This window comes from Amphibalanus amphitrite, unplaced genomic scaffold (genome assembly GCF_019059575.1).
Source record: "Amphibalanus amphitrite isolate SeventyFive unplaced genomic scaffold, NRLGWU_Aamphi_draft 000742F_arrow, whole genome shotgun sequence".
Lineage (NCBI taxonomy): Eukaryota > Metazoa > Arthropoda > Thecostraca > Balanomorpha > Balanidae > Amphibalanus > Amphibalanus amphitrite.
In genome coordinates, this window is record NW_024882236.1 from 136,034 (window position 1) to 150,627 (window position 14,594).

At 52.2% G+C, this 14,594-nt stretch overlaps 1 protein-coding gene across 1 annotated transcript; it reads left to right on the plus strand.

Annotated features, from left to right (window-relative positions):
* The first annotated feature begins 775 nt into the window (after positions 1-775).
* On the plus strand, positions 776-14,359 carry LOC122365474 (homeobox protein araucan-like). The gene is made up of 5 exons (XM_043336715.1): positions 776-1,195; positions 5,846-6,106; positions 6,467-6,582; positions 9,787-10,091; positions 13,281-14,359. The coding sequence occupies exons 1-5, from the start codon at positions 1,157-1,159 to the stop codon at positions 13,610-13,612; spliced, it is 1,053 nt and encodes a 350-aa protein (XP_043192650.1). The 5' UTR covers positions 776-1,156; the 3' UTR covers positions 13,613-14,359.
* The last annotated feature ends 235 nt before the right edge of the window (positions 14,360-14,594 follow it).

Sequence of the window (14,594 nt, forward strand, 5' to 3'; positions counted from 1 at the left end):
TCTTCTCACCGAATTTGACGCGAATCGAATTTAATCAGCGGTAAGGAGCGCGATGTAAAGACGGAACCGTCCCGCCCCGGCACAGTCTACAATTCAGGCGGAGCGTAACGGCTAGCGCCGGCCGCCGCGCCGCCGCGGCGCCGCGGCGGCAGGTTGTTTGACTTTACACCGCTATTACTAGAAAAGTGGTGAACCGATTTTCTTACTTCTTGCACGAGAAGATCTGCAATTCAATTCTGGACAGGTAGCCGAAATTTCACATTGATATCATGCTTGCGGCGCGAGTTATTGGCGAAAAACAGGAGGGGTGGGCGAAATCCGCCCCCCCCCCCCCTTCCACTGCGCGTGTTAAGCGATAACGCTTCAATAATTACTCAATAAAATTTCACCGTTGTCAAAAGAGCCAGGCCAACTGCTTAACTCAATGCTATTCACCAGCGGCCCGTAATCCCCGCGTGAGAGCGCATCCCTTTCATTCGCCCTCTGCGACCACCCACTCTGAAATTCCGCGCCCGGTGCCCGGTGGCATGAACAATCCAACACCTCTGGCCGGATCCGCGCCAGCGATTCGGCGCACGTCGCGGGCCGGCCGGGCGGCCGCTCGCGGCAGCCCGTCCCTGTCGGCTTTTTCCCACCACCGCGCTGCACATCCGCTTTGCATGCATCATCCCGCGAATCAATAGTTGCCTCTCCGGGCTCTGCGCCGGCCGCCGGCCGGCGGGGGCAGATTTGCCTCGGTCGCCTTCTCTTGTCGGACAAGGCCCGCCAACAAAAGTGGCTCTGTCAGTCGGCGGCGCCGGCCGCGCTGATTGGTGCGCTGGGCGCGCGCCGGTCGGTGGGCGGGGCCTGGCCGCCGGAAAACTCGCGCTCAAATCATAATCAATTGAGGTGCAAACGCGTTTTTCTGCGCGCCGCCGCCGACACGGCCGCTCGGTGTCAGTACCTGTCCGGAGGCCAGAGCGCGAGCACCGGCAGCGGCGGCACCACCGAGCGAGCCCATTGGTCCCCCGGCAGCGGCAGCGGCAGCGGCAGAGCGGGCGGCGGCGACAGTCGGCCGCCGCGAGTCAGCGCGAGAAGAGAGTTGGGAGAGCGCAGCGGCGTGCGGAGAGGAGACACGGCGCGACAGGAGACGTCCGCGGGCGGAGACACGGAGAGAATGTCTCAGTTCGCCATCAGCACTGCCTCACCGGGGCCGGTAAGTCAAAGAGGGGAGCTCTGTGAGTGACGCATTGTGGGAACGCAGTGATATTGTGTTACATAAAAGAAGGTGTGTGAAGGTGAAGGAAGAGCAGCGTCGGCATCTGATGGATGACGTCCTCATCAAAACCCATATTTTATTTTAGCCTAAATTTTTCAGCTATAATTATATTAATCTCCGAAAATTGTTAGGTAACTGATTGTGCAAATATTCTGGTCACAGGTCAGTTGTTACATCATAAATATGGTGTTATCAGCTAATACCGTTTAGCGTACGGTTGCATATGATTTATTAGTTAGCACAGAACCACACCTGTTAAATTACTTTGGTGGTAATTCATCATCGCATACATGCATTGCATAGCCGCTCCGCCACCAACCTGGAGTCTCTCCAGGCCACCCCGCCTCTTTCGCGCCCTTGTAGACCCACCGTGTCCACCCCACTCCGTGCGTGCCCGGCGCTACCATGTTCATGCGTCCGGCTCGACATTAATGAGCTCCGACGGCCGCGTCGGACGGGTCGCAACGGCATCAGTCGCGATCGCCATCTTTACGAGGGGCTGTCGCCGCCAGCGGCATTCACGCCGGTGGTCGGTGGGGAGGGTCGGCCGCCGTAAAATATACCCCACCAGCCGGCTCCGACGGGACGGTGCGGGCCGGTCTGCGAGAAATTGCGCCGAGATATGCGTCAGGATCAGCCAGTACAAGGGCTTGTGGGAGGTGATAGTAATTGGATTCTGATGTCACATGATAATCAGATGGCTGGTAGCTCAAACCGGGGTGTCCGGTTGGGTTCCGTTACAATCTGGGTGTGTAGCTGATTGCGATTTCTTGTCATTGTGATATCGATACAAGCCGGATCACTAAATAATCATGTAACTGGCCCATGCGTCAGGTATCTATTCGCCGACATGTCTGTAGGTAGTTGGTGTAGTTTCGCAATCTTTTGAGGGTGCCTCGCCATGGTAATTGAGATATCCGTTGAGCGCATTGCTCTATAACACCCACTATGAATGGTGGCAAGTTACGCCCGCGTAGTCAGACGCGCTTGTAGTTGCATTACTATTTCATTCCTGGCGCGGACAAAGAAACAGCGTTCTGTTCATGAATTGTTGACGGAACTAGAATATATGAGCAGAGTTTGAAAGAACATTGAGCGATGCTACCAACTTGCTAACTCGCCGTGAAACAAGTCTTGACTTTCAAAACTTTCCTGATAAAATATTTGCACACATGTTACAAGTGTACTGCGTAGTGCGTAGGCACATCATGCACAACAGTGGCTAAATATATCCCTCGAAGCGCTCGCTGCTGTCTCGGCCGTTTAACTGGGACGCTTCCATCGCACACGACCACCGAAAAGTGGCATGCAAATTAATTCATCCCGTGTCATTAGTCACTTTGCATAACGCAGTATAGCATTAGCGTCTCGCTGCATCCATCAAGTGGGGGCAATTTGCATGCATGCAACCGTTTAAGTACAATGACAACATTAGCCGGTGCCTTGTTTCATTACAGTAACTGTCCATTTTCAAAGACGCTGCTAACTAATTACAAATTAAGTTAGCTGATAATATTAACCTGCATTCATCATTACAATAAGGAATAAATAATGTATTTATCTTGGTCGCACGGTGTGGGACTCTATTTTAGCCGTGTGTTCATTCGTCAGCGCGGTATCAGTAACACCCTTTCTCACCGCGCGCCACCCGCGTTACATAGCGACGTCAACATCTCACCGAAAACACACACAATCTGCATACAGGCCGACGTCGACCGCTGAGCAATATCTCTCCATCGCGCGGCCGGGCCCGGCGCTCCCCGGCACCCCGGCGCTCCCCCGGCGCTTCCCCGGCGATCCCCGGCGCCCGGGCTGTCTCTCAGCCTCCCTTCCCAACCACTACCCTGGCCGTCTCCACACCCAGTCCCTCCTCTCGCGAATCGGACCAGGGCCGGCGGCCGCGGTGCGATCTGGCCCATCCGTCAGCTGCGGGGGCCGCGGCCGGGCCGCCCCCGCCGAGCCGTTCCCAGGCTGGTCGGACACGGGTCGTACCGTTCCGCCGCGCCGGGCCGCCGCGCCGAGCCGCTCTGTCCGGTCGCATATTCATGTCTCGGCTGGATGTCATTACAGGTACACGTGTTTCGAGCCGGACGGGTCGGCCCACGGTCAGATTCATTCATGGGAGTGTCCACACGGCGGTGGCAGCGGCGGGGGAGCGGCGGGTCGGGCGGGCGCATTGGGCGGTGATTTCGGCCGCGCGGGTCCCGGCCAGCGCGACAGCACGGTAGAAAGATGGGATAGCAGATCAGTTGATAAGTCCCACCGCAGTGCCCGATAATGGTGATACATATGTAGTTACAGTGAGTAAGGATGTTGCTTGGCTAGTTCATTTATTCTCCATTCGACGTCCGACGTATACCCTGCTGGTTGGACGTTTTAATTAAGAGCTTGTTATCTTATCTTGACGCTAATCTGGTGCCGAGTTGGCTTACTTATTTTGGAGGTGAGGACTGAGAGCAGCAATAGTCATGCATCTGGATTGACGGCATATATTTAAGAGATCATTTTTCTTGCAATTTATATAGTTAAATGGAAAGCATTTTACATAGTGCGTTGGAATGCAGTGCAAAGCATTACGACATAACTTTAGCCCAGTGCAAGGCACCTTAAATCAACTGCATAAGGTACACACCTAATTCTAAATATTCAGTGTTTTGTCTAACCACCGGTAGTCTCCATTTGTTTATATTCTCTCTCATTACATAAGTTCATGAGCAGACAAGATCCGTCCAATTCGCACCATTAGCGCGTCACTCCATTACATCGGTAACGAGGCACATTTATCGTTGCAGCGCGGTTAAAACACCGGCCCTCCATTCTTTCTTGGCTGGCCTGTCAGAGTGCGGTGCCGGGCCGATCTGTAAGGCGTATATGTGCGATAAGAACTCCCATTAGTCACTCTAAGTCGACTCCAAACCGGATTAAGACTTTATAGGCCAGTGCAGGGCTGGGTGACTTGGATGGCCGCCACCGTCACTGCCTGCCGCTACCGCCGTCCCTTCGACTCATCCTAACGGCGCAAGGAGCTGTCAACCCGAAAAGAAGGAACAGCTATTCAGAACATCGATCAGTGATTGTGAATTTATAAAGAACACCATGACTCACACATAGCAGTTGCAAGTAACGGCGCACTCGACTTTTCCAGATTGGTCACAACGGTTCAGGCATACACCTATTCAGACAAGAGTCCATTATATTTTTACATTAGGTCATCCGGTGCTGTCTGCCGACTGGGCTGACGTCCGCACGGTGTCCGGGTTAAAAACGTCCTCCCATCGTGTCCCGGTAGGAGCCCTGTCTGGTAATCTCTCTAAGAGCATGCCGTAGCTGCATGTTTTCATGCAGTAAAAGCCTGTGAGCTGTCACGGGTAAAGATCGTGCATTTTTAAGACGCTGATATGTAGTCGATGGCTTTCAACGTGGCCGGCAATGGCGGTGTGGTTCCAGTTATGGTTGTAGCAGTGACGTAATCTGGCGGTGGGGCTGATTTATTGCCTGGTTTGTGAATGGCCTTACCACTCGGCGGAGGCTCTATTCTTATCACTTGGCCCGAGTCGACGTTATGGCGCGTCGTGGCCTGTAAATCTGATGGCCCAGACGGTGCTACGACATGTCCGCTTAATCGGCTCTGAAGGAGAGACCACGGCGGACGCTCCCCCGCCCGCCTCTCTCTCTCTCTCTCTCTCTCTCTCTCTCTCTCTCTCTCTCTCTCTCTCTCTCTCTCTCTCTCTCTCTCTCTCTCTCTCTCTCTCTCTCTCTCTCTCTCTCTCTCTCTCTCTCTCGCTCTCTCTATCCCCCTGTTTTGTCTCGATTCCCTGCTCGGGAGACCCCACGACGCCTCACGACACCGACAATCACGACTCACGACAAGAACTCTACGCCGCGCTCGACGCTCCCACACCGGCACGACACGGTCACCTGACACCAGCGTGATACTCATCCCACACAGATGACCAATCGTGTCACCTTCATTTTCACCCTGTGACAGCTAACGACGTGCGGTGGTAACCTGCTCCGCCCTCACCCATCTCCAGTTGCGTCATCAAGCGTAGAAGAGGTCGTGTCGTAACACGGATGCCCGGTAGTGTTGGGCACGTCATCCGAACCCAAACCTCTCTGAGGTCTCGCCGATGCATTGGGTGGAGGCCGTCGGCGGCCTTTCAATCACACAGGTCGCTGGGTTTGATTCAGACTCGCCCTGGGTCCGGTAGGGTGGTGCCAGCACTGATATAGTGAGCCCCACGTTGGCCCGTTCTCAAGCTGTCATAGGTACACCGCTACCGCAGATCGCGCTGCCCATGATCGGCCGACCGCCCGCCGGCCAACCACAGGCGACAACATCGCCGAATATTTATTTGCTTATTTGCCTGACAAGCGAGACAGGTGTCTGCATATGTATTCCTGTTGAATGCCAATCGGCAGGCTCGTAGCTCGAATGCTGCTAATGCCGCTCCCATGTGTGACGCATCGGTTTGGAGAATGTAAAAAGCGACATTGAGCGACCTCAGCCAGCAGGGGAGCAGGGGTCCTACTGTGACGCACCCCTGACGCCGCCTCTGCTGACCTGCCTCTTCTCCTCTCCCACAGCACCTGGCACCGCCCCTGGCGACCTCGTCGCCCCTGGCGGCCAGTCCTCCGGGCGCCAAATGCTGCGACACGGGCCGTGTACTGTACACGGATCCCGTGACGGGCCACTCTGTGTGCTCGTGTCAGTACGGCGCTCCGAGCAGCCACCACCTGCTGGCGTACCAGCGACTGGCCTCGGCCGGCCTGCCGGGACTGATGTACGGCTGCGACTCAGCCTACCTGCAGGCGCTGCAGGCGCAGGCGCAGGCACCCCCGGCTCCGGTGAGTGTGCACGCGCGCAGGCGAATTTGGCGGTCCTTGCGGATGTGGGAATTTTCCTTTGTAGCGTGGAGGGAAAGGGCTGTTAATTTTGTGAACGGCGGCTCCTTACCATATGATATTTGTATCATATCATCATTGTGATATTTCTTTGCTTTGTTTGCAGGTTTGAATTAACAAAAAAATGTTTATTGAGATCCAATTGTCTTTTTGCTGTATTGTCCTTTCTTTACTGAAATCAATTAATAAAAATTTATCAAGAATCACAGTCATTTTCACACCCAATAGACAACAGACGCCAGTCTAAGTGAACCCGTTACCCGACCTAACCTGACCTGACCTGACCGTCTGTTCTTTCCTCAGGGTAAGGAGAGCTCTGTGCCTCTGGCGCCTCCGACCCTGGGCGCGCCCGGCTGGCCGTACGGACTCTACTACCCGTACGGAGAGGCGGCACTCTCACCTTACGGACTATCGGCTGGGTGAGTTCACAGGGGAGACGTGGGGTTGGGGAGGGGGAGATGTCTGTGGTGGTAGCCCGACTGGGTGGTCTGGGACTGGTTTGTTTGAAGATATCTTTCCCACTGGACACAGGGATAGTTGTGTGACGACTGGCGGTTACCTGGACATAGAAAGCGCAAGAATGGTTCTACGTTACACGGGTCGCATTCATACGGGAGAGTCAACACTGCGTATTTGCCCATTTTGGTTCGTGTAATATGTCAACTGCGCATATTTGTTTTACGTCATGGCTAGTCGCAAAACAAGCCTCTGGTGAAAGGGTAACCCATGTTTGTACTCATGCCTGAAGACAATTACGCAAAGGTATTGTGGGGATAATCATACAAGCCAACATCGCGGTAAGATTCAATACCCCGCAACACGACTGCTGCATTAGAAATCGTGTTATTATGATTAACAAATAGACAATGACACGTTGAAAGCTAATGCGAACATTGAATGCCTTTGTTGTCTGCAAGCCTCGCTAATGGAACTGCATTGTACTTGCTTCTCGTGAGCTATCCGAATTCTTAGGCACTTCGATCACTGGCAGAGGGTTTTAGATAATTATTCTAACATAAGCGTTCCGTGTCGTCTAAATTCATTATTGTCCTATAAAATACAAGTGGTTATGTCGACCTTCTAGAAGACAGTTTCGCAAAAGTGTGTTATTCCTGGAATTCGTTGTCTTTTTTTCAAATATTTCAAACCACTTAACCGCAACCCTAAAGCACTGAACCATTTATTCTGTTGCACCTTAGCGGTATGTGCGTTGAATGTGCCCACGTCTGCTTATAACGCAAACACCATTATGTTTAACGGACAACACGATACTTGTTTTACTCGACGGTTAGGCTGAACACAGGTCTCTGAAGGCACTCAATCGACCGCTCAGTGTACTGGTAGGGACTGCGGGGCGGATTACTAGCAGTCACGGTCCCCCGGCATGGCACACGCACAAGGGGGGGGGGGGGATCCATCCAACATGGCTTCCGCCTCGCTATCGGCTCCGCACTACGCACCAGTCGGAGGCTGACGTCTATGACAATTATGTTTTTTGACGTGAACATTACAAAATGAAGTATGTAAACCTACTGGATATTCCATCTGTGCTCTTGGGGCAATCATTCGCTTTGTACGGTTCCCTGGAAACCTCTGTTGCATCTTGTTCTTATTTGTTACTCAGAATATTAGCTGACGAGCTGTAAAATCACACCTGAAATTCACACGCCGCTTAAGTAACACAATGGCTGGAACAGTGAGGTCCTGTCCCAAAACGTGGCCATCATTAGCGTCTGAGCGTCAAAACACCGGCGCCTGCTGGTAGGTGAAAATATACACCAAAACCCACACCAGTCCCAATTACCCACCGAAAAACCGCCTTCCGGCCCAACACCTACCAATCACCTGCCAATTATCCCTCCCCGCCCTCTCCCTACCCCTCTCCCTCCGCGCCCCTGTCTGTCCCCCCATCCCCCGGCCAGTACCGCGCCAGCCCCAGCCCCGCCGAATGTCGCGTCTGCCGGGTACAGCGGCCTTCGCGGCGAGCTCGCCGGGAGTGCGGCGTAAGTGGCGTGCGCGCAGTGATGGCCGCCTTCCCAGGCACATCACCAGCTGCTGATTGTTATTTATGTTTTCACACACGGCGGCGCGGCGCGCGCTGGTTGCACGGTGCACGCAGAGCCTGTCTCTAATTGGTCGGCTGGTTGTTCCTCTCGGCTGGGGCTCTGCCAGAGCGGTAAACATTGAACAGGCTGGGCGGAGCGCCAGTGAGGGTCATTACCTCGTCCTGGTGCGACTCCGGCGGACATGACAGCGGTGTGATACACAGCGAGGGATGACGTCACGTCAAGGAATGGGATGACGCCACGTCATCTACCTGGATGGCAGCTGAGAACCGCCATCACATGACTGGCATCGAGCTGCCGGAACAGATTGGTTTAGTAGGGAGTTAGACTCGCTGTAAATAAAACAGAGATAGTAATTATGTGGCACTAGATAAGCGGTGTGGCGTGTTACGATTCAGATACGCATCATTCAGGTGATGGTTTCAGCTTCACATTGACAAAAATCACATAAAAACAGCCAACCGTGCACGGTTAATATTCTTTTTTCGTTCGGGCTGCTCACTACTTTGTTTCTTTAAACTCATCAGTAGATAAGAACGTTCAATTCGCTGCCGCCGGCTCCCAATAATTGACTTTCGAGGCAGGGTAGTTACTTTGAGCATGTCTCCATTTACGTTGAATGTCATTGACACCTCACTGAAATGCCGACCCACTCTGATTAATGTTTTCGGTGGGAGATTTTATAAAAGTTCATTAGGCCCGGTTAAGTGCCTTAATTTACTTTCTGCCTTGGTACGTCATTTTACGCTATTTCGCTGCATTGTCACATCTCTGATGACATTTCAAGTTACGACGTGCGCCTTTGTTGCAATGACACTCATTTTACCTACTCATTAAGTTCACGTCAGCTGCGACTTTTCGCTCCGGAAAATGTCCTAAACTCTTACTGAGACCGCCAAGTTTGAATTGGTCCGAATTGCACTCAAAGCTGTTTCGCAGTCTTTCATCTGTCACGCCTTTGATGCAAGTTTATTCTGTAGTGCTTTCATGGTTACTGGACAGGTTTTTAATTTCAGCGCTTTCTCGTTCTCGCCAGCTTGAGATTTCGCGGCATAACTGCCTTTCCACTGGCTTTTAAAATACAGAGTAGTCAATTTATGCAGAATGCGTGAAAAATTTGTATGAGAAAATGAATTCTCTCCTTCAAGAAGTGAGCTAAGATGATTATGCTGGAATCAAAATAAGATTATGGTCGACTGGCATTATTAAAATGAGCTGGCTTCGCCACGTTATTTTGATAAGGCATAGATTGGAACAATCTCGCCTGTGCTGCAGAGTGGAAAGGAGAGAATTTACAAACACAGAGCTGCGTTTTTAAAGAGAAGCCATGATATCTCCGTGTGGCAGCTTAATTGCAGTTGCATCAGTTTCGCTTAAATACGATTGCTATGCAAGTTAGGGGCTACAGATATTTGAGTTTATAGAAAATTAGCAGGTCGTCTCTTGCTTACCTAAAAGCTACATTGCTACCTGTCAGGGGAGGTCAACCCACATTTGCTGCCATAAAACGAATATTGCATTTTTCCTAAAATTATGGAAATGTTTCTTTGTTTACAGGTATGGATTCGGTCTGGACGGTTCGCGGAGGAAGAACGCCACCCGCGAGACTACCTCCACCCTGAAGGCGTGGCTCAACGAGCACAAGAAGAACCCCTACCCCACGAAGGGTGAGAAGATCATGCTGGCCATCATCACCAAGATGACGCTGACCCAGGTGTCGACGTGGTTCGCCAACGCCCGCCGGCGACTGAAGAAGGAGAACAAGATGACCTGGGAGCCGCGTAACCGGACCGATGACGACGATGGTGATTCCGATGCCGAAGTCGCCAAGTCGGACGATGACACCAAACCAGAAAGAGAAGGTAAGAAGGGATCCGGGTTTTTTTTTAAACTAAAATAGCATTCCTTCTTTTTAATATTGCCTAACCAAATAATTAAAAGCACGCCTTCACACACCGTAATTCATACGCCACTGACTGCTAAATCACAGCTGCGTTTTTATCGAACCATATCGCTAAGTGCATATAAGCGTATCACAAAATTATCCCGCGCACCGACGGGGGGGGGGGCGGATATCCGCCCCCCTGAGGTTTTTCGCGAATAGCGGGAAAACCGCGGCGCGTAGCGCCGCAAAATTTGGTATGACTATAACCTCATCAATTTTACACATGGTGTGCAAGTTTGAACCTCCTACCTTTTAAGGGCAGGTCACCAGGTCACTTTGAATGACCCAGCCTCAAGTCACTTTTTTGCAAATTTGTCACCGTGCCAGAGCTACGTAGATGTCGGAGGCCTTTGAAAGTCGCAGGATATTATTAGGTCATTAGTAGCTACAATTTGTTTATCTCGGAATTTTGATATCGGTGACCTAAGGTCAGGTCAATTTCGCGACCTCCCATTATAAGTCAATGGGGGGAAAAATCAACTCCCTGTTTTTACCACTAAAACGGGTCGGAATGGCCCCATATACCATACATGACTTCATATACGGTCAACCTTCACTACTTGAGGTCTGTTTTGCAGTTGGGCAGCTGTGAGGTCATATGACGTCATCAAAGGTTACCAAAGGTTTTTGGCCAATAACTCCGTACAAGAACAAGATACAGACGCGTGGATGGTCTCATTGTGTTCAGCTCGTCAAGACGCATCGAATGATATACATGATGACCTCGAGGTCACGTGACCTGAGGTCAACCTTTGACCTTGACCTTTCGAGGTCAACATATATCATTCGATGCGGATTGACGAGAGGATCACGATGATGCCCTTAGTTTGTTCCTATCTTGACTAATTCGAAAGTTATTCGAGAAAAACTCTCTCCATATCTAGCGCCGCCATTTTGACTTTTTCGACCCCTGTGACGTCATCTTTGACCTGACCTGAAAATGACCTTTGTAAAAATTGTAGATCTTGGCCGTGCGTATCCGATGCCGTTTACCGCTTGTCGCTATCTTGCTTCGTTCTCGAGATCTCAGGGGGGGCGGTCATCCACCCCCCCCCCCCCCCGTCGGTGCGAAGTTGGCGCAGACCCCCGTCGGTGCGCGGGTTATAATGAGGTGTTGATTCCAAGCAGAATAACCACTACCCCTCGGGTAAGAGATAAGATATTGATAAGCCCCGTCCGATGCGGCATTATTTCCATTTCCAGGTGGCCCGCCACAGAACAAGTGTTCTCATGCTTTGTCTGTGCCGGGACGTTTGAAAACGCGTCACCTCAGGTGCGAACTTGTCAATTAGTCAAATGACGGGCCCACCGCAGGTGTGGAAGCCCCATCAAATTAGCTCCCCCTCCCAAATGGTGTTCGATGGTGTCTAAACACCTGGCCTCGCGTTGATGATTCTCTGGTTGTTAATCAGCCGGTGGATGTCACATCCACCCACACTGACTCATTGGGTGAAAAGAGTCATGACTCGAACCAGTTCTTGCTAACCTCTGACGCCATTGGACGTTTGATGACGTCAGTGGACGTTTGGTGACGTCGCGCTGCATTTGACAGTATGCCCAATGACGCTGCATTACAGCACCGCTGGATGAGTCCTCTCCTTATTGTCCAGTATCGCAGTTCGCCACTCCCGGCAGCCGCGCGGCCGCTCTGTTCCGTACAATCCAGTATGTCAGAGTCAGCGGCCAGTAGCCGGCTCAGCGGCCCAGCCCCGTCCGCGCGCGGCCACGCCCTCAGATCGGTATGTAAAGCCACTCCATCGGCCGCGGCGCGACACAGAACAATTGTGGGAAAGTTGGCAATTGTGCCGAGCCGCCGCCACTGTCATTTGCCGCCGGAACGAGGGCGGAGGACACCAACAAAGGGTGGCTAAACGGCTATTTATCGCAATCCCTGCATGGTAATCAGTGTTATCCGCGGAGTTAGCGAGTGGGCCGTCCACACACCTGAAAACTGGTGTTGGAGAGACCGCCAGACCGCATGGGTGGAGACCTCGATACAGCTGGCTTGTTTGGCGAGAAATCGACAAAGGATTTGCTAGCTGGGTGACCGTTAGACGACTCGTAATGACAAGGATCGACAAACATTTTATGGCTGGACCATCACGAATGGAGTTTAGATCAACTTGGCGCTGGGTTGGGCTGACCAGGGCCTTTTGCACAAGGCTGAGGCATCGGTACGGGTTGTTTGCGTCAATCCACGGTAGCAGTCGGCGGGCAGGATAATTGGAAGGGGCGGGCACTCGACTCTGCCCCTGTCAGAGTGAAGAGCTGAGGTGAAAAATCGAAGATCTATGAAGGAAGTAGAAAAGCGCAGCGGATCCTAGAATAAAAACTTGAAAAATAAATCATAACATCCATCATTATCTCGCAATGATGCCCTAATTTCCTTGCCAACTAAAGATTGTAATCCCACCGCAAGACCTAACCTAAACAAACCACCATTTTCTTGCTCACCTTCATCACAGCTTAAGAATACACAACTTCCCAGATCTCACTACCATAAACATCATAACTCGGTGAAAACTCCACCGGCCGCCGTACCCCGTCGATTGAGGGCCCGTTATCTGACATTTTCATGAACCCAAGAGGCTCTCGCGTGCTCTCACGGCGGCTGGAAGTAGCGCTACCGGCGACTATCACGGGTTGATTAACCTGTCGACCTCACCGGTGCCAGATTTCACCTGGTGCGTGGCTCCCCCGTGGCGGCACATCCTGGGTGCTGTTTATCCCAGATTGTGTCGAATTGCTCTTGTTGACCTCAGATGACCTCCCTCGGCTTTTGTGCACGAGTATCCGGTCCGCTTTGGATTTGTTCATGCCTGCCTTTCTTTTCCTTTGTGGTCCGAGCGTCCCGACCGTAAGTTCGACCTCGTGTGACCTATTTTGTTGGTTTGTGGGTGGGATTTGTTTAGTCGCATGTTTTGTTCTGGTTCACGTATTGTTCATACATCACATAGGCGGACGTGCCCTTAGCGCTTACGTTTGTAATTCAACTTTGAAATAATTCACTGATCTCCATGGAATGTAGCGTTGGATTTAGTACTGCTCCCGCACAGCCCTCAGTCGGCACCAGTGTCTGACCCTCTGTCGTTCTGTCTGTCCGCAGGTTCCCCCGCTGACCCGGCCGAAGACCGCGCCAGTCCCTCCGCGGAGGAGGAGGCTCAGTCGCCCGTGAAGCCCAGGATCTGGTCCCTGGCCGACATGGCCATGTCTGGCTCCTCACCAGCGTCTCGCCTGCCTCCCCTCGGACCTGCCTTCCTGCCGACCCTGCCCGGCGGCGGGAAGCTTCTTCTGCCGTTCCCTCGGCCCCACCACGCGCTGCCGTACGGACGACCCGAGTCCTCTGGCCGGGCACCGCCGCCGCCGCCGCCCCCGCCGGCCGCCGTCCGGTCACCGTCCCCAGACGGGTCAGCGGCGGGAGACAGTGACAGGGCGTAATGTCACGGAGCGCAGCACAACTGTGGACAGCAGGGATGTAACCAAATCACACTGACGGAACGCCTGGGGATCGGTCGGTGCGCGAGTGAGAGAGGTGCGCCCCAGGGGCGCCACAGCTGCTTTAATTTATTGTGCTTGGACAGCCTCCGCGGTGCTGGGAGGGGAGTGTGTCCCTTCCGTGGGGGCAGAGCAGTCCATGTTGTTGTTTTCTGAACTGGATGTCGTCACTGGCGCCGTCTCAGTTCCACCTACTAGCCAAATCAAAAGCAGCATTAGTGTGCACGTCACTGTTGTCTTTTCATAGCGGTTTATGCATTGTCCTCGCAAGATATTGCGGAAGATATTATTCGCATCTGTTTAGTGTATCGCTCCTGAATTGAACGCTAGGACTGCTACATGGTCTGTGATAATGAATATGTTGCGTTTGTTCTGCTGCTCTTCAGCAGGTCAACTATCTTTGTGCCTCTGATATGATGTACCCGGTCTTCAAACCGTCTCAGCAAGAATTCGTTGCAGCTTAGCTTTGTTTGGCTTTTACTTTTCTCGGTATTGCCAAGGCAGCACAACTTTGTGTTCAAATATTACACGTATCTTATGACATATAGCTCCATGTGTGTAGCGGACATGAAATATGGTTACGTTAGGAGCAGTAACGCATGACGTTCATTCCACGTATCAAATGTTGTGTGTTCTTGTAAAAACACATATTCAAGTTCCTTGTAAATAAACCTCATATGTTGTTTTCAACATTGTCTTTGTCATTGCACGAATCACGATGAGGAAAAAAGAAATCGCCGCTCGAGCGATGTCCGGCATTTGGCAGCATGATGATGACATCATGCTGCTAGTACGACCGCAACACGATTTCTCATCAAACACGATTCGAAAGCAAAGTCTGGTACGCGACATCCAATAAATTGCTAAGCCAATTTAACGTAACCAGACCTACATGCTACGTGGCTGCTACTGGGGTTTGCCATCC